This window comes from Osmia lignaria, chromosome 14 (assembly GCF_051020975.1).
Source record: "Osmia lignaria lignaria isolate PbOS001 chromosome 14, iyOsmLign1, whole genome shotgun sequence".
NCBI lineage: Eukaryota > Metazoa > Arthropoda > Insecta > Hymenoptera > Megachilidae > Osmia > Osmia lignaria.
In genome coordinates, this window is record NC_135045.1 from 4,003,501 (window position 1) to 4,024,244 (window position 20,744).

General features: G+C 41.4%; 1 protein-coding gene and 1 long non-coding RNA gene across 3 annotated transcripts; one reads left to right on the forward strand and one right to left on the reverse strand.

The window, feature by feature from the left end:
• Positions 1 to 1,397: 1,397 nt before the first annotated feature.
• On the reverse strand, positions 1,398 to 10,895 carry LOC117607314 (MAP kinase-interacting serine/threonine-protein kinase 1). Of its 2 annotated transcripts, XM_034330876.2 has the most exons (6): positions 9,809 to 10,895; positions 9,024 to 9,136; positions 7,052 to 7,192; positions 4,397 to 4,753; positions 3,715 to 4,285; positions 1,398 to 3,613 (listed from the first exon to the last, which is right to left on the reverse strand). In XM_034330876.2, the coding sequence occupies exons 1-6, from the start codon at positions 9,826 to 9,828 to the stop codon at positions 3,151 to 3,153; spliced, it is 1,665 nt and encodes a 554-aa protein (XP_034186767.2). In that variant the 5' UTR covers positions 9,829 to 10,895; the 3' UTR covers positions 1,398 to 3,150. The 2 variants fall into 2 exon arrangements, with proteins under 2 accessions (XP_034186767.2, XP_034186768.1); XM_034330877.2 differs by lacking the exon at positions 9,024 to 9,136 and having other exon boundaries at positions 9,809 to 10,890.
• Positions 10,896 to 11,067: 172 nt separating this feature from the next.
• LOC143306061 (uncharacterized) lies at positions 11,068 to 20,330 on the forward strand. Its single transcript, XR_013063401.1, has 5 exons — positions 11,068 to 11,823; positions 15,292 to 15,386; positions 17,685 to 17,855; positions 17,959 to 18,142; positions 19,833 to 20,330. It is a non-coding gene; the product is annotated as an uncharacterized LOC143306061 (long non-coding RNA).
• Positions 20,331 to 20,744: the final 414 nt, after the last annotated feature.

Sequence of the window (20,744 nt, forward strand, 5' to 3'; positions counted from 1 at the left end):
CGATCACGCGAAAAGCCTTTTACCGCTCTTTTTTTTTTTTTTTTTACACTTTTCTTTGCTTTACATCGTTATCGTATCTTTGGTCTTACGAAAGAGGCCAGGAATCGCGAGGTAGAACTCTGTTCGCCAACTTCCCCAGATCTCGAATGGCTGCTCCACTTATGCAAACACTTGCGTAAACTCTACAACAAAATGATAAAATTTTCATATTTAAATTCCCTCATTGCCAGGAGCTTGCTCCTCTATTTCGTATTCGAATAAACAGAGTTCTACCTGATTATTGTGTCTCCTCAACATCTTCTTCTCCCACGATCAAAGGATCGCAACGTGTACGTGTATCTGTGTGTAATTAATGTAACGCTTTTTTTCGTCTCTACGTCGTAAGCCACGTATTTTGACGCGTATTTTTCACATGATTCTCTTCGTCGACGCATTCGTAGAAATACAATCTATCTTCTTTCGAATTTCATTTTCACTTGGACGAATTTTTTGTGGTAACCAAAGATGTTTCTTATTTTTTAATCATCGACATCGCGTTTACCGTCTCAAACTCGATACCGATTTAAAGAAGAAAATAATAAATCATGTCTGTACTTTGGAGAGAACATCCTCGAGGAAAGTTTTTAACGATGCGTCGACTTTCTGTTATCGGGGCGTATACAATAAACACAGGGTGTCGTCTAATTAATGTTACAAGCAGAAAAATCGATTATTTTCAACTATTCGAAACGATGGTAACAGATGACGCTTGTAACACCAGGTACGCGACATCCTGTGCCGTGTCGTGTGTAAACCTGTTGTACAACGCTTCTTTTTTCCAGGGTTAAACGGTAAGAAGGAAGAACAATTTGTTAATATATAACGATTAACCTTTAACCCTGAATGGACTTTGAACGCGCGTAGACACATTAATAAGCTCTTTTTTTTTCTCGATAGTTTTCTTCGAACGCGAATAGTAAATAGTGTGTAATTCGTTAACAAACTTGCGCAGCTCAATGTAAACTGCCCTGAGTAAGATGTCTGTCCCACCGTGCCAGCAGGCAAACCAAATAAATACAGAAAAAATAGTATTCAAACTAGGTATGGAGAAGAAAAGAGATTTTGAAAATCATATAAAAGCTGCGGGACGGTGATTACCGTCCACGCTCTTTGGTTCGTTGTACCAAAATACTATTTTACACCGAAGGGGTATAAATGAAGAAGAAAAGGAACAAGAAAAGAAGAAAAAAAAGTAAAACCAATTTTCCAACTTGGTCGGAATTTAAAACCTTGACGGCTTTGTATTTCGTAACAAAGGAAACCGAATAGCAATTTGCATATATGTAACTCGATCGGGTGTACATTAGGACGATGCCAGAGATTCGCACACGATTAGGCCAAGGAAACGATAGAGGAAGAAAAAAAAAAAAAAAGAAAAAGATAAAGCGAATCGAATAATAATAAAAATCGATTGCTACTACTGTTTGGTGGGCAGACGCGATAAAATGACATTTTATCGATAAAACTCTACAAAAATACGTAACAGCAATTAACGGATGATTCTATGTAATCTAGATTCGCCGAGGAAAATTTTTCTTTTTCCCGTTAACGCGCGTGTTCCTTGTTCTTTTGACCGCTCTCAATATTTTTCTCTCTCGCGCTCTCTTTCTCGTTCTCTCTCTCTTTCTCTCGTTTTTTTACTCGCTCGCCCCTTTCTTTCCTCTCCCTTATTTACTTACGACGCAGGTACAATTTTTTCTGTATTTTTTTCATTTTTTTTTTTTTTATCGTTTTTGTTAAACTAATTTGTTTTTCCTTACATGCTAAAACTCTCTACAAAGTTACTGTTAAGAGACATTTACAAAAAGAAACAAAAAGAAAAAAAAAAGAAGAAGAAATGGCCGTCGTGTATCGTTCGCCCTCTTTTTCCCTCTCTCGATAGAACCGCATTTCCTTTCTTGGATACCTTAACTTGCGACATTTTCGAACTTACACTCTATTACATTCTTAGAAACCTACTGAGCAAAACTATTCGTAACATGCACCAAGAGACTCGTATGCTCTATACTCTCCTCCCATTTTATTTTTTTTCTCGTTAGCGCTCTATTCGCCTATTTTAAGTTAGGGAGAACGACCGACTGGTCGGTTGATCGTTTTCCCGAACGAAAAATAGATTAACAGGAAGGAAGAGAAACTCGTTTCAATTAACGTTCTGCTTGTCTTTCGTCAACGTGCAAAGAGATATCTGTTTTTAACATTCTACGAAATGAAAATTGAAAGAAAAGTAAAGACTGATTTTTGTTCAACCCTACACGAATAAAACTAAGTCCACACATACATTTTGCTAAATACATATGAACGAGCACATAAGCATCTCACTTTTTTATCTCTCTACGTACTATTACAGCGAAAGGACAGAAAGATTCATCTACCGTAAATTACGACACATTATTTGTAATATTACGCGCTAATTTAAGTTTCCAACTGATTACCAATGGAATTCACGCATAACCAGGTTTCGTATCGTGTCAGGGACAACTGAGAATTATAATCGGAATTTCAGTCCGTGTAAATGTTCGTTTGTTTTCAGATTTATATAACGACGACGATAAGCGTGTGTCATATGTTCGTTCATATTATTTAACGAGTGTAACGCAACGCGACACGATAAATGATAATGAAATGAAATCGCAGGCACGTTTACGCGAACTCGATCGAACAGAGCAGCGCGTGTGTCTGAAAAGAAAAAGGAAAAACAGCATTGAAATTGAAACGAACATCGAACAGAAACAGAACGTTAGGCGTTACGATAATACTTTCTCTCTCTCTCTATTTCTCTTCTAATTCCATAAAATGCAAAAAGAGAAACACGTCCAATGATCAATTTGTCAATCGTCAACTGTAGTGTTGGTGTTGTTGTCAATGTGAACGGTGCTGGTCGAGTTAGCCGCCAATTGTCGTGCAAATTCGTTCAACCAATCGTCCCGTAGGATCCGCTTAATACATTATCGTTGTTACAACGTTCCGCGAATATCGACGATAGATAACGCATTACCGTACATGCTTCCTTCGAATTCCGTACAACGTAGACGTGTAAATACGAATGAATAACGCGCACGCTACCAAGAAAGGAGGATCTTCCTTTTCGTCGCACACTCGTCGAAAGCCATTTCAGCCACTCGGTGATGCGATAACCGCTTTGTTCGATTGACGTTCGAGCAGATCGGAACGCGCCTTTAAACGACGCTGCATCAAACGACTCTCGCTAGGCGGTGACAGGCCAAACAGTTGTTGGATCGACGACTCTTTACCGATCAGCCGATTCTTACCGATAGTCTTCAAATCGGACAGATCGGTGCTCGAACGAACCGAGCTAGACTTTCGACGCGAGTTCGTTTCGAACTCGTTCGAGGAATGAGTGATGCAATTCTTACTGTGCTCGGACAGTTCGCTACTCGAATCGGACATGTGCCCGTAAGGATGATTATCGTCGTCCGTAGACGAAGTGGACAATCTTGGCTCCCTTTTCTCCGCCAGCTCGTCCAGATTCACGGAGAAATGTTGAAGTACCACGCGATTCACAGCCATAGCCGATTCCGCGAAAGCAGACAGTTCTCTGGCGGAATTGTTCCTCCTGCGAACAGAAAATACACCCGGTATCGACGAGTTGTTATATTTCCTTTTCATTTTCTATCATTCTCTCTCTGTGTAACGTTTCTATGGAAATGAACGAACCTGATTATATGAGGAGTCGTAAGAGATTTCTCGGTGTTCTCGACCGAGCTAGGGCCAGGATTGATCCACGAATGTTTTAGAATACTTTCGGCACTCAACCTTTGGTGGGCTTCTTTGACCAGAAGTCCTCTGATCAAATCCTTCGCGTCCTCCGAAATGCATCTCCATTCGTTATCAGGGAATTCGTACCTGCCCTCTTGAATACTGGTGAACAGCAGCTCCTGGCAAGCCTGACAGTTTTCTCCTCTCTCCCAGCCGCAGTCGGAACCGCAGTTCCCATAGAAAGGCGGATAACCGCAAAGAAGAATGTACATGATTACGCCGAGGCTCCACAGATCGCAACGCTTGTCGTAATAATTCGCTTCCCCGATGAACGCTTCCACGACTTCCGGCGCCATGAAATCGGCACTGCCCACCGGGGTCAAAAGTTGCGGCGTTGCGACAGGGCTGGACAGCGAGTTGTTGAATTTGATGCCGGAACCAAGATCGAAATCGCATACTTTGATAGGAGTCAATTTGTCCGGATACACGCACAAGATGTTCTCGGGTTTCAAATCTCGGTGGGCAATTCCTGAGGAGAACCAGAGAATTCGTTTTGTCCGTTAGAGAAAAGGTTCTTGGATATATCGTGGTTTGTTCGTTTTTTCTAACAATGCGCGCCGAAAAAGACAAGAATCTTTACCTTTTTTGTGAAGAAAATTTAGCGCGCTAGCGATCTCTCTGACTATCTGACTCGCTTCCCGTTCGCTGAAATGAATCCTCTCTTGGATTCGGCTCAACAACTGACCGCCGTTAATTTTCTCGAATACGAGATAAAATTTCTCTTCGTCTTCGAAGAACTCGATCAACTGGATGATGTTAGGATGGCCCTGACAATGATGGAACGTCTCGACCTCTTTGAATACCCGAGCCCGTGCATGACCGGGAATTTTGTCGATAATTTTAACGGCATACTCCAAGTCGGTATAAAGCGATCTACAAGTCTGAACCGAGGCGTAAGCACCTTCTCCAAGAACTTCGCCGGTCAATCTGTACAGTTCTGAAACAAGCGGGACAAATCTTATATTAAAAACAAACGATTTCGAAACAGCTTGCGCACTTTCAAACTTCGCGAAGCGCATTCGTTATGAGAGGCTAGAACGACAGTGGAAACCCGTTAAATCCGAAAATAATCGTGGCTGAAGTCACGCACGCAAAGCGATCCAAGTTTCGTATTTCGATGCACCTTTTGTTATTCGCCTGAGTGGTTTATTTTAATCGTATATTGCGGTGTCCTCTTGCAAAAGGGGGTACCAAGCATTTTTTTTCGGTACAATTTTCGATATTGTCCAAGTGCTTCCTCTACATTTAAAAAACCCTATATAACGCAATCAATGTTAAGGCCAAAGGGGAAACGAGATGCGCATATAAATTCTCCTATTCTCGCTGGCCTCTCTTTCCTTTCGTAGGTCTTTAAACTTCGCGCTCTCTCTTCTCCGCCTGATCCCCCCCCCCCCCTTGATACGATGACTTCCGTTCCGTTCCGTTCCGTTCCATCCCGCTTCATCGTTAGTCCGCGCGTTCCCTCGTTCAGCGCTGCGACTATGTATCGCGAGCTGCCATCAACGCTTCTTTCTCTTTCTCTTCCTCGCTTTACCTTTCCCCTTTTTGCTCGCTAACCCACGATTACTCTCCCTTTAACCCCTACCATTTTACCTCGCGCCAAAGATACGATTCTGCCTGGCAACACCGTCGAATACCTAGCAACCAGAAGCCGATAATATACTTCCATGTTTCCCTCCCACATCCCACTACGACTAAAAACTGTGAAAACCAAACCCATTCGATTTAATTCGACAGATCGTGGCTACGATATACGGATAAGCGTTCATCATCGTACACCGATCAACTCGTAATCGCTAAATATTAAATCCCGATGATACAGTGATTAGACGTTGCGATTCAGGTTATACCAGATAACAGCGAGAATGAGTCACGCTCGTTGTTCCGTACCACGCGCTTACGCATCCGTAGTAAATGAAAAATATCTATTTATTTTTAAGCACCTGTGACAACTTAAGATTTATTTATCTCACCGCTACATAAATCTAACGCGTGATTTCCTTTTACATCGAGAGACTAAATTATTCGCATCCTTAACCGATCTACGTGTTACGCGACTCCGTTTAGTTTTCAATCAATCGCTTCTTTATTCGGCTGCGTTTCGAGCAACCGTCTATCGCGTTGATCAATTGGGATACCATTTACGGAAATCTGAGGAAATCTTCATCTCTATCAATTTTTGCAGTAACGTATATTTGTATGAAAGTAAAATCGAAGGAAAAGGACGATCGTCGGAGAACCGAGGAGACGTGTAATATATCGCAGAGTTAACCCGTGCCCCAGATTTGAACGTATACGGGCGAGCTCGTGTGTCTACCGTCGGAGAATATACGTAAGTACGAAGTGGAAGTTTCTCGAACACGAAACTCGGAGTTTACGAATCGATCGCTCGATGTTATGACGTAACGGACCCAAGGCAGTGAACTCGGTCAATGATTCATTCGACTACCATCTTTCTGTTTTTCGATACTTAATCATTTTTCAGTTTTCTCGAGCTTAACCTTATTTAGTAATCCACTGTTTAGAATTCTCAATATCAGAGAATAAAGTGTACACACCCAACTTGTGGTTAGAACCAGGTTATAAATTACGCGCGATACCGTAGTTTTCATAAATCGTACCTGTACCAAGCAAAAGGTGTTTCCAAAGACTTCGGCCATTGCACCGGGAGCAAAAGTTGAGTTTGTCTTGTACGATCGATATCGCAACCGTCTCACGCGAGTTTCTCGAACGTTCCGAACTTGTGCAAGGTCAGATACCTAAAGTGAAATGCAAGTCACCAGAACACGAGTGACACGGGTCACGAACTCGATACGCGTTCAGGGAAACTAGGAAAGCTTACGATAATTTATTACCATACTACCGGAATCTGTTCCGGTCGGTAAGTTTTTCCTCAGCTTATTCTCAGTCGGTAAGTAAAAAAATGTATTTTCTGATCAATTTTGTGTACGTGACTTGTCACTAGCAATGGTCGGACTCTTAACAGATACAAAATATTCTCACGTGCATCTAAAGCGAGCGTATATCGCTTAATGCAACGTAATCAGTATAGGGTATATAGGTACACACACCTCTTTACCGCTCGAGTAACGACAGAAGAGGAGAATCAATGTCGTGCAGAATGAATACTACCGTTATTGGTCGATTAACGCGCATAGTTATCAACGCTTATAGCGGCGCTAGCGTTTCTTTCGTTCCCGTAGCGTCGCATAACTCTTCACGGATCGAATTTTACCTTGGAAACAAGAAGACATCAAGGATGAACCAGAGCGCTTCTTCCTGCGTCTTTTACGCCTAGCTTCTTCTTGTCGAGCTTGCACAGCGCTCATGGATTCTCCCGTCGTCGTACTCACGGTTTCTCTGCAAGTTGCATCTTCTGAAACAAATCAAAAACGACAGGAACATGAGAACGATGATCGTGAGAAAGAAATATTTCACGAACAATCGTGCTCGAATTTAATGCGCCCATCGATCGAATAAAATACATCGCTAGTTCCCCACGGGAAGCTTATGGTAATCGATGCTGTTACATGTTTATCATCCGAATCGTTCGACCGCAAAGAATAAAGTAGAAAGGTATTACTCATCGCTTCACACTTGTTACCAATATTTATCTTATCGGTCATGGATAATTACGTATTCGTTTCATTTCTGTCGCGAGTTGCATCATTACCTCTAAATCAATGTTCGCATCGCTGCAGCGTTTCACGTTTGAAGATCATAGATCGTCGATTAGATAGGCGATGTCATACGAACAGTTCATTCTCTAAACTCGATTTTATTCGATTCTTTTCTGTTTCAAATTCTTTCGGTATCCGACGATATTAACTGCGCAGCGCGAACAGATATATAAATAAAAATTGACGAATGTAGAAATTCCACTGCTTTGGATGGAATGCGAACAATTTATCAAAGAGAAACATACGGAGGGTGATAATTGTTTTTCGTTGATCGATCGTTCGATAGTACAAGCACGATCGGAAACGATGAAACAAAGGTGGAATAATAAAGCGCGTAAGTGGCCACAGAGTTTACAGAAGATACTGGAAGAACGTACGTATGTACGATTGATAAATCGAGACGAAGCGCGACGCGTCGATAAACCTTGAAAACAAAAACGCTTTGTTCATCGATTATCGAGGCGGAATAAACGAAAGTTCAATTTCGATCGAACGAAAGAGCGTAGGCGAAGGAACGGAAAAATTGTTCGAATGGGCGGTATGCGTGAACGTAACGCCTCGTAAAAGGAAGCGACAAACACCGTCGAGTACCGAGTGCTCGGAGTTCAATGACTGGCACAGAAAAGGAACGCCGCCATCTTACGGGAAAGACGTTCGTATACGGCACACGATAACGTGGTTGCCGCATCCTGCGAAATCAGCGACACCCTTTAAAAAAGGAAATCAAGCGCAATGATGGACCCGACTTGGATTCTTCCTAGTGCTATCGTACGCTTCCTCGAAAGACCGATGAAACTTTCGAAAATACCGGTTAACCGATCAAATTTCATTCCGTTATTCGAATCATAATACCAAAAGGCCTAATTTATTTTCAAGTCGATCATGTTTCAAGGTTACGAACAATGCTTATTCTCTTCTATTGAATTTTATGCTTCGACTGTTTTCTTCTTAGTATTTAGTCGTACCTTCGCGAGTATACTACGACAAATAAATGGACTAAAACCAGGCTAAACTTACAGATATTCTGGACTCCATTTTCCCTAAGGAAGTCTACAGTCTTCTGAAAATTTCTTACATTTCCCTTGAAACCGACCAATCGCGTTTCACGTCGAACCGTCGAGAATTTCAACAAGAGAACTGGCTCGATGGTCGGAGCGTTGCATACAGGATTCCCTTTGTCCTTCGAAACGAACCGTTCCCTTTAAAACGAAGGGGAGAGCCCATAATGAATCTAACATACGCGAGGGTCCTTCTCTTCCTCTTTCCTTTTCTAATCTTTTGTTGGGTTGCCCTTACCGACGCCCTTCGCGATTTGCGTCGTCAAACTCGAACGTACCGACTAACCCAGTTCGACCCTCGAAAATAATTCAACGACGCGTGCTGCGCCCGTGGAACCCTACCGCCGCCGTACATACTCGCCTCGCTTCGTTTAGCTTATTCCAAACGCCACACACCACATCACACAGCATGCCACACCACGCCACACCATACCATGCCGTACCATACCATACCGCGTTCGCCACGTACCCTGTGTGTTCCTTTTTTCTATCCTCCTCCCTCCCCCTTGCTCCTTTTCCAATCGAAGCGTTTCAAAACATATTTGTTCGGCCGTTTTTCGGCACCCCGTGTATCCGAAGGAACTTTACCAGAAGAAAAGTACCAATCAAAAATATGAAACCAGAGATCACCTAATTATTCAGCTGTCGATGTTATTTTTACATAAATAGTATTGTACTAAGGAAACTTGTTATTAAAGAAAAAATACATCGAGTTTGAAAAAGATGAATTAGAATTTATTCAGGGATTCGTTATTCGAACAGGAGCGAAATGAAAACCGTTGTTTAACTGCAGCGAGGCACAAAGCTCCAAGCGGAGAACGCTGGCAACGTATACCGGCTTCTAGAAAGTTCTTCCGTCAACCGACTTCGATTGTCGCGTTCTCAGCTTCTTTGTTGTGATTGCTTCTCGACAATTTTCTTGGATATCAACGACACGGAAGATTTACTCGTTCCATGCGGAAATTCGTTATTAAATCGAATCGTCGAGTCGATAATTTTTCGTTGTTCGAATAGCGGCCGATTTCGCGTCGGTACACGGCATCGTTTTGACGTACGTGGGTTGAATTTAATCGAGAGAAAGTACCTTATCACAGCGTGTACAAAGAATACGTTAGAAGATTTGAAACGGTTAACGACACCGGCGAACTACGAAAATGGCTACGAAGAATCGTGTCGGAGCGTCGTTGAGAATATCGTAAGACTCCAAATGATCGCACAATGGTCGATTGTAAAGTTAGAGAAAAGTTTTCTTACCTCTTCCAACCTCCTGACATCCGTCCTCTCGTTCTTCCAGGATTTTCTCCACCATTTTCGCACGCGACAACGTTGTTTCTTCAACGTTCAAAGAACAGTGAAAAAAAGAGGTTTTTTTCCTCAAAACGAAACTCCTTCTTTTATTTTCTGACTTTCTTCCTCACCTCCGGTCACTTCTCGTTTAACGAACAACGATGAAACGCTCCCGGTACTCCGTTTATCAATAATTGTAAAAAAGAGTCAGTCGTATTTACAGAAACATCTATATCCACTAAGATACTGATATAATCTTCTTGTCCCGCAATCTCGATCTCCCAAGTTTGTCTTTTCCCGATACGTAACTATTTTCTCGCCTTCTCTTCGATTCTTTCAATTTCACTCGATCTCGTCCGTTAATTTTCTCTCTACCGACGCGTACCTCCCGGGATAGTTCGATGTATATCAGTGTCGGTATCACAGATATAAATAAATATATAAAGGCTATCTACTCCTCTCTCATTCTCTAGTTCTCGCGGTTTATCCAAATCGACGAATGATGTTGCGTGGGTACAACAGAGGATCGCGTCGCAGCTTGGATCTTCTTTTTGAATAAATACTATCACAGACTATGACACTGCACTCTCTTCCTTTCGTTCTTTTTTTTCTCCACCCGTCCGTTTGTTAGCTCGCTTCAGGAAACGATGTCACCGGAAAATATCTCGACCTCCCGCTGGTCTTCGTTTCACCTTCGATCCAACGATGTTAGCAGCGAACAAACTTCTCTCACGAGAATTCGTATCCCTGCACGACTCCTAGATTTCTCAAACTCTCCGCAGACGATAATTCGTCTATCTCCGCTACCTCGTATCCTCTTCTACTATGAGACTTTCCGCCGGATAAACCGGAGTCTCTCCGTACGTGAAAATCTCTGGATGGTCGCTGTTCCGTTGTCGGTGTCGCACAGCCTCTCACACGTAGCGGTAACCGGGCTCGGAAACGCATTAAAAATCCTTCGGCTAACACATCGGGTCTTCTCGTTCACCTTCCCTCACTGCTTTCATCGGCAGTTGGTTTCCGACTGAACCTCGCAAAATGGCCGCTCCGCTTACTAACAGCCCCACCACTCTTCTGCATCGCCCGTTTGTCAGCGAATCGACAACTCCCCACCCCCCTATCTAACCGCGGCTCCTTCTGCTACCCTCCCGCCTTTCCGTTGCTTCTACGTAGAATCGGGCGACTTTGTTGACGCCCTCTGAAACCGCGCCGCGTCACGTAGTCCCAAGTCAGCGGTTCTCGACACGAGGCGGCCTACGATGATGCACGCAGCGACGATATTACCGAATCGTATGATGCAAGTTTTATACGACTTACAAATATTATGTTTCCGACGTGATTCGGAACCAGGGTTGCACGATTAAATAACATCGAATTTCGTCGCCACCGGACAAAGGTCGGTAATTATCGATATCGAAACGCGAGCTATCGATAATTCGAAAGTATTTTTCTTTTCAAACCGAACTCTGCTTCGAACGTAATTGGCGATGCGTGAGAGTCACTGATCGCTCTTGTACGTTTGATACCGCTTTGCCGGTAACAGTAGCATTCGTTTTTACGAAAATTTCGAGGTAAAGGTGTTGACCGTTTGAATCTTCGAATTAAACACTCGCGATGTTTACACCTAGCATCATTTATACTCGCATTAGAGAGGAACAGAGCCAGATAAACACACGGGAAGTGACGCCGGCATTCGTGGCGTGCGTTGTTTGGAAAGAGATGCGCGCGCACAATGGCCACCGGCCACGTATAACATCACGCGATGTAGAAGAAGATGAGAGAGGAGCGAGAGAGTATACGCGAGAGTCACGCGCGCATGTGTATGTGTGTTAGAACGAATCATTTCGAACACAAACGAGACGAGTACGGGGCGAGAGGACAAAGAACGGAGCCCGGAAAAGAGAAACAGAGAAAGAGAAACGGAAGAAGATGGACGAAACATCGTTTGGGCTTCTATGCTTGTGTCCTACCTACGCATACAAGTACGATACTTTACTCTTACTCTACGCTCTACGCGCAGGCTCGTGTCAGCCATCGAGGTTGTTTTCAATCGCTCGACACCGCGTGAACTTGTCCGTATAATCGGCATGGTATTGCGTTGTAAGTTTATTAGCCGTATTGTTGTTACGTAAGGTTATATACCTCGATTGTTTACCTGGCTGTTGGAGTCACGTTTTCTTTTCTTGGAATTTAAAGTTAACACGAATTCCATGTTTTGAGGTTAACAAACAATTAGGCGAAATTGTATCTCGTACTATTATCATCACGATATCAACCTTGTTACCATACGATGATACGGCTATAGAAATGATTAACCCACTATGGTATTATGATCGCTGTTGCATCATCCTCGTTATTGATGCGATAATGGTGCGCGCGCACCGTAATAAGGCTTCGACTAAATAATAAAAGATCAACGTTCGATCGTACGATAAAATAGCCACGTTTAATTTGATAAGAGTAGACCTGATTTTTTTGTCAATAATTATTACTAAAAAGCTGTTTTTCGCTGTTGAAAGCGATTGCTAGTAATAAGAAATGATCAAACGAAAAAGTTTGTCATTATGAATATCGTTTCCGATTCAGTGGTTCGGGATGCATGTCGATTGAAACAAGCAATCGTTCCACGAAAGTTTAATTAACCGATCGATCCAAATCGGCGTTCTTACCGTGAGAACTCGAGAGATTTCTCGTTTAAACTAAAGAAAATTTAAAAGGGTTCGGTTGTACAAAATAACAGAGAACAGAAACCGGTTTCCGCGCGTGGCACCAGTCGCTGGATCGTGCTCGTTTAACCAGCAGCACCCACCTACGATATCGTCGATCGACATAACTTTCTTCCACTTTCAAGACGTTCTTTTTAATACTATGATCTCTTTCTCTGGTTTTTTCATCATTCAAACGAGATATTCCGACTAATAAAGTTATACATGGTGGACGTGAACGATTGCGGAGTAAAAAATTTTAATAAAAACACGTCTTGTTTACATAGTCGTAAAGGGTTAGGTTTAGACTTGAAACTGTACGAAAAGATGGAGAATAAAGGCTGGTACCTGTAGAATAGAAAAGGTTTCGAAGCGATTTCAGGGCAATGGGTAAAGCGAGGCTGTCGGCGCAGGTGCCAAGGGGGAAGGCGTAATTTCGAAGGAGCGAAGGACGACCAACACGATCGCCATCCGTAAACTAACCCAGCGGACGGATATTTACACTCGTGGTATAGGTGTGTCTGAAACCCTTGTTATCTATGCTTATATCTATTGTATAAGTGTTTACTGCTCGCTCCATTAAACAAAATAACTGGTAAGCTTTTCGAACGCGTATCTTTTGATCAATTGATATTGTACGTCCACCTGCGATCAAATCGGGCTTCTCGTTGCGTACAATTTACCTACTTAACACTAGATTACCGGACTCACATCCGTCAAAATAGGCATAATTCTATTAAAAACCAACATATGTTTCAAAAAAAATTATTTAAGTTTTTCTAATTAACTCACTCCGGCAATCTAGTGTTAACAAACACACTAATTTTATCGAACCGTTTCGATCGAGGAACGGTCACGAGACACGTATTAAAATGTTTATCCGGTTAATTACGTCATCTCTTCGCGCGAGATCGACAAAAGCGCCGAATTCATTAATTTCAACGAGCTATTGTTATTCTTCGGCCGCTAGTGACTCATCAAGCGGCGATTATCATTTTACTCGATCTCCGGTCATATGTACATGTTACCGAATTACGGCAAGCACGTGTGTAATAAACGCTCCTCTCGAGCTCGTTTATCGCTGTTTCGGAAATATACAAATTTCGATAACGCTGGTGCTTGTTAAAAACACGAATGGTATTCTTAAAGATAGCTGTTATTGAATTTTGGCGAAAGAAGCTACAGTTCCAGGTATTCATCTTTAAACTGTGCGTATCCGTGACGAAGTTGAAGGAGAACGAACACCGCAGCGGCGATACGCGTTAAGTAATACGCCGCCCGGCTGAAAGAACGCTCGTAGGCAAACGACTCTCCTTAGCTTTTTTTTTTTTTTCTTATAAGAACTCCAACAGGGCAAACACCGTTTCGAAAGGGTGGTAAATTTAAAAAATTACTTTTTATCTTACACGTCGGTAGATATTAAGAGTAGATTGTACAAAGAGGTTCCCGCACGAAGGTATTGGAGCGAACATCCTGTCTTCCTCCTTTCGGTTCACGCGACCACGTGCGTGCTTGTTATTGAAAAGTAAAGCGCGATATTTTCGGCGATTTGGTGGCGAAATAAATTTCTTTTCCACGAGCTGGAGATAGAGGAGCAAAAATCGTATACGATCGTCGTACTGTGCCGGCACGAATTCACGCTGCACGTGGATCCACACGATCCAAGGTTAAATAATAGGATGCGCAGAAGTTTCTCCTTGTTCAAGGTCTTCCGCGTGTACTCGCAGTTGGACGATTCTTTTATCGCTGCTGAGTTTCGTGGAAGACCTTTGGACGTGGCGCTCTTGTTACGTTTAAGGAAATCTATTCGGCGGTTAGAAATTTACAAAACTAAACTGGATTTAGATTTTTCGTTTCCTTTAGGACAGGATAAGGCGAAAAAGGCACGTTGAGTAACGATAAAGGCCGAACTTGGATCACGAGATTACGTCTCCCGGCGCGGCTGACTACGAGGGAGACAGGGCTTGGGAAAGGGAAAGAGAAGGAGATGGGTGAGCACGATAAAGCAAGGAAAATGGAGGAGGCGTACGTGTTTGTGTGCGCCTGTACACGTGATGTTTACTCCACGTAATTCGTTATTTTGTGTCGTAAATGGACAACCCGTGCATATAATCGTTAATCGCGTTTATCGGGATATCGGAAGAGTCTCGAGATAACGCGCGAGGAATTAGAATTGTGCGGCAGAGAGAGAATATTGTACGGTTGCGTTACTCGAGAGGCTTGAGATTAAACTAGCATCAAAACATACTCTTATCTTCCATTTCTAATATTTACTATCGTTTCAATGGCTTATTCTTGTCCCATTACGTATACGAAGATAAGTTTTAATGTTTTGTTTCGTGCGTGAATCCTACACGGTCGTAGAATTAATTAGAATTCTACGGTAGCTCGGCGAACGGGGTCTTTGACCAACGTACACTGACCTCTACAGAATTCGTCCACCATGCTTATTTCTAGATATCGTTCGAAGCTAGTTCACCGTCACGTGATTCGATCTCGTGCACCGTCAAGGCCAGCTAAACACTTTTTACTATTGCGAACGATCGCTGTACGAAGAAAGATCATTGAAAACGATCCTAACATTCGGTTTCACCGTCCTAACCGTTCCCGAATCCTTTCTCTCGTCTTAGCATCTAGTAAGAATGTCTAGTCTAGTGAAAAAACGTGAAGTTGCGCATGCGCGTACTTCAAGTTTGTTTGTCAGCACTGCAATAAATTAGTCAGCGAATTTTCTTCGTTTTTCAGCGAAGCGAGGCGAGGCGATGAATTGAAAGGAATGGATGGAAAAAAACTCGCACGGGATAAGAATCAAAAGTGCGTAGCGCGAAGGGATGTCGAAGGTACGGCTCAATTAGCGTGAGTAGGTAGAAAGGTATTCGAGGAGGAGGAAAAAGGAAGGGAGAGTCGATTCGCGTGTGCGTGGCATTACCGTGGAATGGTTGAACGGTAGTTGACCCAGTGCGGAACGGACGAGTACAAACTCGTGTATCGGCAGACAGCGGAAAGGGTATTCTTTCCAAAGCAAAGTTGATTTCGTAACCGGTGAAACGAAGCGGTCGTCGGCACGCGTTCGTGCAGCGTTCCCGAACGAAAAACAGTAAACGGATATGCTCGATCCAAAAAAGAAAAAAAAGAAACATCCATGATTCGTCGATCGTTTCGAATCGCTATCACAACTTTGTCACGCGTAATGTCACTCGTAGATTCTCTTCGACGATCGACTGGACAAATTCTTGAAAGAATTCGATAGTAAAGAAAGCTAAGATACTCTATAATTTCTATAACAGCATAAACTATAAGCCAGTTAGCTATAGAAATTAATATCTTGTTAGGATACTTTCCGCTTTATTGCGATTGATCCCTCTGGCGGTGAGCGCGGAAGGTATCGTCACGTGATTACTATCAACCTATGTTATTAGTAAGGGGCTCGTCTTCTGTATGTAAATAAATAAATAATCATCGAGGAATGTTAATATTATTAAAAGCGATACTGTAACTGTCACGCGCTGATATTGATACGTCCATGTTACTATTTTGCACGATACGTTATCGTTATTGAGAAGTTTGTAAATAAACCGTAGGTATTATCAGTAACTCCGTTTATCCTTCGGATATACTCAGATATACTGCTCTTTAAAACGATTTTTCAATAAAGTACATTTTTCTCATCGTTGTTTTCCGATTGAACGTTGACAGTAACTATCGTTCGACAAAATTAACGATCCTTCGAACGCGTATTATGTTAGATCAGTGTTAAAGATACAACGCCTTTCAGAACGATCTGCGTATCGTGGCAAGAATATATGTATACCGACGATATTTATAACGATACGTTAAGTACGGGAATCGTGCCAGTCGTGTAAAACCGATTTGGACCCGTTTCGAATAGCAAAACGGCAATTTACTGTTCTTGTTACAAAGTTGAACAACGAATGGTACAAAATATTATTCACTATTCCTGTCGGTGTTGTTTCGTAACGACGCGAGACCGACGCGGTAATATTCTTATTTCTATCAACTATAAATACTCCTGTTAAAGGAAAAATGTAGTTTTTATGGCAATCAGTCATGAACGCTGACTGACCATTGAAATTCATCGGTCGATAATTTTCATTCCGTTCAATTAGTTGGCATATTATGATTAACTATGCCGCGCATTTTCTTAGTTATTTCGAGACACGGTTCCGTCGTTTTCCTGGCTCTATTGTGGACAAACAAACATCATCGTACAAGCGATAATAAGCTTCCATATATACATGAAACTAAGTATGTACGCGACAACGTGCCAACGGTGTAGCAAACCCAAACAAAAGATATCGTGGTTCCTAATAATATTTTCCATTGGTTACAATTAAGCCGAATCAGCTATGTTGAACTTATAATTGGATCGAACTGGTTTAAATTAAATCAAAGTATGAGGAAAGTACGCAGTAATCGGGAATTCGCTTACTTTCGTATGTGTTTTTTTTTTTTTAAATAAACGCGGAGAAGTATTTCTTTTTTTTTGTGGAAGGTTGTAAAAATATGAACCCTGGAGATGGGTCAACGTGTGTCGTAAACCATGCTGCTAACAGACACCAGACCACTCGTCACAAAACCACGTGTACTTAACACAGTAAATACGTAGATCTACCTGGCCGAAGGTCTAACACTTGGAAACCTAACTTCCATTTTACAGCCTTTCATAAAATGAAATGACTTTGGGAGTCTCATACAATGAACAAAAGAATACAAGGTTCCATTTAAGAAACTAAATTTGACTTTGAAATCTCCCTCGTTATTTCACCCGGATAGAAATAACTATTTATACCATATCATGTCTTCGGTCGTACCGAACAACTTTTATAAAAATATTCTTCTTCAATAACTTCAATTTCTTTTGAAATACGTTAGCCTTTTACTCGGCGCAATATTAAGATAGTTAATACACTTGTACTCGAAACTACGTTCACGATAACGAATTGTTATCAACGCGTAACAACATTGTGTACTATTGTTATAATTTATGCGCTTTGGCTAGGTGTTTACAAAACAGAAACGGCGCCAGTTCGCGGCTGCTAATAATAATTACGAAGTCGTAACTAACGATAACGGGTCGAAATTGCGCCTTTTTCTATTCTCTATTCCACCTGTTCCAGGTAAACGATCCGATAAACGAGAGGCCCGCATCTTTGATACGCAAATGGAACGACATTGACTCTTTCAAACTCATTATACTAAATGTCGTTTCGTTGGAAAGGCAGGAGGTTTAGGTCAGAATAGGTTGCGAGGGAGTGCATCAGCCATGAAAGTGACTCAAAGCGAGCAAGGTAATTGCATTTACGGAATGACTTTACAAATGCGATTGTTCTTTTAACGATTACGTTAAAAATATAACAATTTCATTATATTGTTTCGATGATTCATCAACAGTTGAATCATAGCCAATTGTAGATCGTAGATAATATTGGCGTTCGTTACAAACGATCTGGTAGGGATAACGCCAAGATAGCATGCAAGGAAACTGTAACGTTAATAAGGTTTTATTTGCTTTTGTTAAGAAATTAATTTAATTTCCGTCGATGATGAACCGTGGGAGAAGAAGCCTGACGAATACGTAAGCTTAAATTGTATTTCATTTTTCAAGACCTCATTCGTATTTTGATTTATCAATAATATACCACGGCATCGAAAGGTAAAAGTACGATACTGCTTCGATTATGGATTCTTCGCGACACGTTGCTGCGTTCACTGGTAACAACCCCCATTCCTTTCTCTTCCGTACGTTCCAACCTTCTAACATTCCATGCTGCTCACGCTCTCGGTCTTCGCCGATGTAATTTCTATTCTGTTGCATTCTCTACATTTTTCATTCATATTCGATATAATTTCAAAAAAAGAAGAAACTTTCTATTCTTTTACCCATAACCATTGCTAGTGAACAACGCCACGTGCGTTTTTTCGTTTCGGAACAAAAGTGTCCAGCTTTAAAAACGTTTCTGGTAAATGTCTTCACCGATCGATTCGTGCCTGCTTGTTCGACAGCCGTGTAAAGTCGAAACACGTGGTCATTATCCTCTCAGCAACCATATTTCCTGAATAACACTCGACTCTGGGACCACCAGTCGCTCCCTCTATTCAATCTTCCGCTCGTTCTTTTTATGGTACATCAAGGAAACGAACGTTTCTGGTTGTAAATCTTGAGTGATTGCTGTTATAACAGCGGCTCTGTTACGTATCTCTCTCGTTTCCGTAACAAATCTCAGATGTTCCCGTAATTGTTTACAAATTCCTATTAGATTCTTTTTTCGTGGAAAAGAGTGCTTTTGCTCATCAATCGAATCTTGGTCCCGTCAATGACACAGGATTTAATTAGCGTGGATGTTTTTATCGGTAAATTGGCAAGAGAATCATCAACGACGGTGTTCTGACCATCCGCAATATTTTCTCGGTTGACGCGCGATTCTCCTTCTCCTTCTCCTTTTCGTTCCTCGTTTACTGCACCGTCACTTCTGAGAATAGTAACTGCACGTAGAACACGTTACTAGTTGTTTACGTACATGCGTTTACCTACGTGTCCACTTTCTTAACACATCCTAGCATGCATCGTTCAAAATCAAGGACGCCCTCTATGTCCCCTGCGAAACTATATTTATTTTTCTTAATTGACCTACACCAATCTTCTTCTCTCCACCGGCTGCAACAGTTTCATTAAAGAAGAATTGCAGACGCGTATATACAGCTGCTATTAACCTTGTTCATTTATTGTTCGTGAATGCCTTGAAGCACCGAACAGGAACGTTTCCGGAAAATAACAACCGGTAATGTCGGCATTGTATCTTACTACCTACGTACAATAACATAGCATTTTGTACATTGAACGCTTTCAAGGCGATACCGAGACGCGAACGACAGGAAGATTTTCCGCTTTTTGTTCTTTTCCTATGCTCTCCATCTCTGCATAGTCACAAAATAAACCGTACGACTTCTGCGCCACTGACACGAGTTAAACTCGACGACCTCGTGTACACATGCCACACATCACGTACGCGGACATTTTATCGATAACTATTATACTCTTTTACGCTGTAGATCGTAGACTATTTTAAATATTAATAGAACAATCAACAGATGCTTGTTTTGTTAGTTCGTAAAATTATTATTTCAATTTGTCACGTACGAGTATACAAATTGCCTTTAATTAAGGTTAATACGTATTGCGTGGCTTATCTATTAGACTTTTGATCAAGTCTATGTACATCATTATCTTTAATTTGAGAAGGAAAACATATTTTTTTTTTTTTTAGAGTCGTCCAAACGTTTCGACAACATAGATTCTACTGCCATCTATGAACTAGCGTATACGTAACAATTTTATGAATGTGTCACATAAATTGATCGCTGTTCCGATCTCGTCCGGGAACAAACTTATCACCATAAAATTTTATTTATGTTACGTTTCGTAACGCTCTACTGCATACACACCAGCGTGTATCATCACGCCACACATTCAAAATTAAATTACTTATGCATTTCGATCGTCCATTTTTGTTTAACAATTCAGTCGTTCTAAATGTAGTAAACATATATCCAGTCACGTAACAAAAGTTAATTGTTCAAGGAATATTTAAAAGAAAACTGTTAAAAATAGTAGCATTAAAGCTACCTCCTAGTGTGGCGTACGTGATCAGATTCAGGTATTCAACCTTGACCGACTTTCGTGTCTTCGACCAGCGCAGACCGCACTATACCCTTCCACCCCACCCTCTGAATGTATTTCCCTTTTTATTTTGCATCGTTTAAAGCTTTTATAATAGCGATCAGATATTACTTGCAGTATAGGGCTCAGAAAATAATAAATACACAAATAAATAAATAAAAGTTGCGCATAAACAGTTTATAATGCATTTATTAACTGATATTTTTAACATCATACTTTTTGTTTTGCGTTGTATAAGCAACATAGATATTTGACTAATTCTATGAAGATATTTCCTTTTTTCTTTATTTTGCGCCAATTTGTTACATATCATTGTCGAAATTGTGCTGTGTATCGATAATCTCGAACTATTCGATATTCGGTTCCATGCGATATCACGTGTGTATAATGTTTGGTACCGTCCGGCAATTGCGTATAGGTTATGTACGATTTAACAAAGATGATTGATATTATTTAAAATTTCCGAAGAATAGTGAAATACAGAAAGAAATAAGGTATA

Excerpts from the sequence above, each read along its gene's own strand:
- LOC117607314 (XM_034330876.2), bottom strand. The coding sequence starts at position 9,828 with ATGTCAGGAGGTTGGAAGAG. Across the intron at positions 4,286-4,396 it reads AAATTTTCTTCACAAAAAAG|GAATTGCCCACCGAGATTTG; the intron begins GTAAAGATTCTT and ends GGTTCTCCTCAG. Across the intron at positions 3,614-3,714 it reads ACGACTCCTCATATAATCAG|GAGGAACAATTCCGCCAGAG; the intron begins GTTCGTTCATTT and ends TTCTGTTCGCAG.